Source organism: Macadamia integrifolia, chromosome 3 (genome assembly GCF_013358625.1).
Source record: "Macadamia integrifolia cultivar HAES 741 chromosome 3, SCU_Mint_v3, whole genome shotgun sequence".
Lineage (NCBI taxonomy): Eukaryota > Viridiplantae > Streptophyta > Magnoliopsida > Proteales > Proteaceae > Macadamia > Macadamia integrifolia.
The window spans coordinates 2,471,121-2,473,411 of record NC_056559.1 but is presented as its reverse complement, the minus strand read 5'-3'; the positions used below and the strand labels follow the sequence as shown (position 1 = coordinate 2,473,411).

The 2,291-nt window shown below is 42.3% G+C and overlaps 1 protein-coding gene across 1 annotated transcript; it reads right to left on the bottom strand.

Annotated features, from left to right (window-relative positions):
• Nucleotides 1–230: 230 nt before the first annotated feature.
• LOC122073559 (NAC domain-containing protein JA2L-like) lies at nt 231–1,918 on the bottom strand. Its single transcript, XM_042638148.1, has 3 exons — nt 1,654–1,918; nt 1,305–1,573; nt 231–1,206 (listed from the first exon to the last, which is right to left on the bottom strand). Exons 1-3 carry the CDS (start codon nt 1,832–1,834, stop codon nt 664–666), a joined length of 993 nt encoding a protein of 330 aa, XP_042494082.1. The 5' UTR covers nt 1,835–1,918; the 3' UTR covers nt 231–663.
• Between the last annotated feature and the right edge of the window lie 373 nt (nt 1,919–2,291).

The window sequence follows — 2,291 nt, the reverse complement described above, 5'->3', positions numbered from 1 at the left end:
ACATGTCATGGGCCTAAAACCTAGCATAGGTTTCTGTATATGTTTAGGTCAAGAATGAGTCATTTCGTCCTCCCGTGTCAAGTCATGGCGCATGCACTGCGTTCCAGGTTGCTTTTCCAATATATTAACCCAATGAAAAACCGTAAAAAGAAACCATATTGTGTTTCATTTCCCAGCAGGGTTTTGAAACTTCGGCATCTAAATCATTTAATATGAATTTCCAATTCGAATTGCTAAAAAACAGTCTCATTAATCAAAATAAATTGGTCTGAATCGATAGGATCGGTCAGTGCTGATTCCATTCTGATTCAAAATCCTTGCTATATTCATTTGTTCATCTCCGATGTCCCAAAAACTAATAACAAATACCCAAATTGGGTGAAAACAAGGACGACAAAAAATACATATATTTACAACGAAGTATTCTCACCCCAAATTAATTTTTGGATCCTCCACGGAACCATTACCAATATCTACATCTGCTCCGTCAGGTTCCAATGCTTCCATTTCTCACAAGACGAATGCATGGAAATCTTCTCTGTAATCTGAAATGGGTCGAGGGGTTCTTCGATGATAATGATTTCCTCCTCTCAAAAGGAAATTTGAATTCTTGCTTTCTGGTTTTGCTTGATTTCATTTTCTGGTAATTTTTTTTGCTTGATTTCATTGGCGATATACAAAGTCTCCACAGTTCAAATGCAGGGGATACTTGATCCCGAATGGGTCGAGCGAATCGGTGAATTGATTAGCAAACATGTTTGAGTTTGGATGAAAAAAGCACGAATCGTCAACTTCTTGTTGCGACCTCACTCCAGTACTCTCCACTTCTTCTTCAATAATAGAACTCCCTAGCTTGTCCGACGGTGAACCCACTTGGCAAATCTTAGGGATTGATGGGAAGTAGAGGTCGTTCGTTGGCCCCTGAATCACACTTTTGCTGCTGCAAAACTCACCCGAGGAACCCGATTTGTTCCCTTCGAGTTTCACATTACAAGATTTTTTATTTTGGATGAGGCTTTTAAGAGAGTTCATCCTAGGGATATCAAATAAGTGATCATCGATTTCAGGGAGTGATTGAAGGACGTCCTCCCATTGGGTAAACGACGATGAGTAAGAAGCCCTCTGTTCTGTCGTCCACACCCCTGAAACTGACTTCTGGGTGCTCGAGTTTTTCTTGTAAATCCGGCACAGAACCCAATCATCCAACTGTGAAGGACAAGAAAAAGAAAGGAAAGAATTAATTAAACCCCAAAATCCCAAATACAAATTAAGAAAACTAGAGCATTTATAGTAAGTTTCCTTACCCGAGAGCTACCATTCTTCTTCGGAGGCTCTGAAAGCCGATATTCATGCATAATCCAATCGGTCTTTGTTCCCTTTGGTGCCTTTCCAATATAAAAAACCAAAGCTTTCTTGATTCCAACCTTCCGACCGTTCGTTGTAATAATTTTGTCTGTCCCAGTGGCCTTCCAATAACCGGACCCGGCAACTCTGTTTGGCCGTGAACCATTGGGGTACTTCCGATCTCTAGGACTGAAAAAATACCATTCTTTCTCACCAAAGGTAGCTTTACCTGCGGCAAAAGAACAAAATTTAGAGATATTTCCAACAAAATCAACTATAAATTATCCAAAACTAGGAATGGAAACTCACTGGGAAGAACCCATGGGTCACATTTGTAAAGATCGACTTCGGCTATAAGTTGCAGAGAAAAATCATGGCCAGCAGCTTTCCGGCACAAGTAATGAACCAAGAGCTCCTCGTCCGTTGGGTAAAATCGAAATCCAGGCGGCAATGATAGCTCCGATACAGGGTCTGACTCCGGTATTCCCATCGTCGTCTGTTCCTTGGCTTTCTTGGAGAGAGAAGCAAAACAGATACCTAGATGTTTTCGAATTTTTTTTTTTTTTTACAGAAGGCCAATCCGATGGAGTTATATAAGCGGGAAAGTAAGTACGGGCAGGGTGAGTCATTTAGGCGAGTAGGGACCACGTGAGTTTATTTGTCGTTCTGTTAATCGACACGTGGTAACAAGGTTCGACGTTATCGTGCGGCCAACCTTATCCGAAATTTCGGGGCTTGGGTTTTCCAGTGCATGAACCGTCACGAAAAAGGTGTAGAGAGAAGGAAGCGAGGCCGGACCGCCCGAGTCCCGACGGTAGGACCCTGGACAGGAGCGTTGTGAACTTGTGTTAACATATCGAGGATACGTGGCCCTTTAGGCTGAGGGAGGTTTCTAGACAGGAAGATGAGTTAATTTACACACGTGGTTAAACCACAATCGGGAGAGT

Coding starts and splice junctions, on each gene's coding strand:
- LOC122073559 (XM_042638148.1), bottom strand. CDS start 1,834: ATGGGAATACCGGAGTCAGACCCTGTATCGGAGCTATCATTGCCGCCT. Junction 1,574..1,653: donor TGACCCATGGGTTCTTCCCA/GTGAGTTTCCAT, acceptor CTTTTGCCGCAG/GTAAAGCTACCTTTGGTGAG. Junction 1,207..1,304: donor AGAAGAATGGTAGCTCTCGG/GTAAGGAAACTT, acceptor TGTCCTTCACAG/TTGGATGATTGGGTTCTGTG.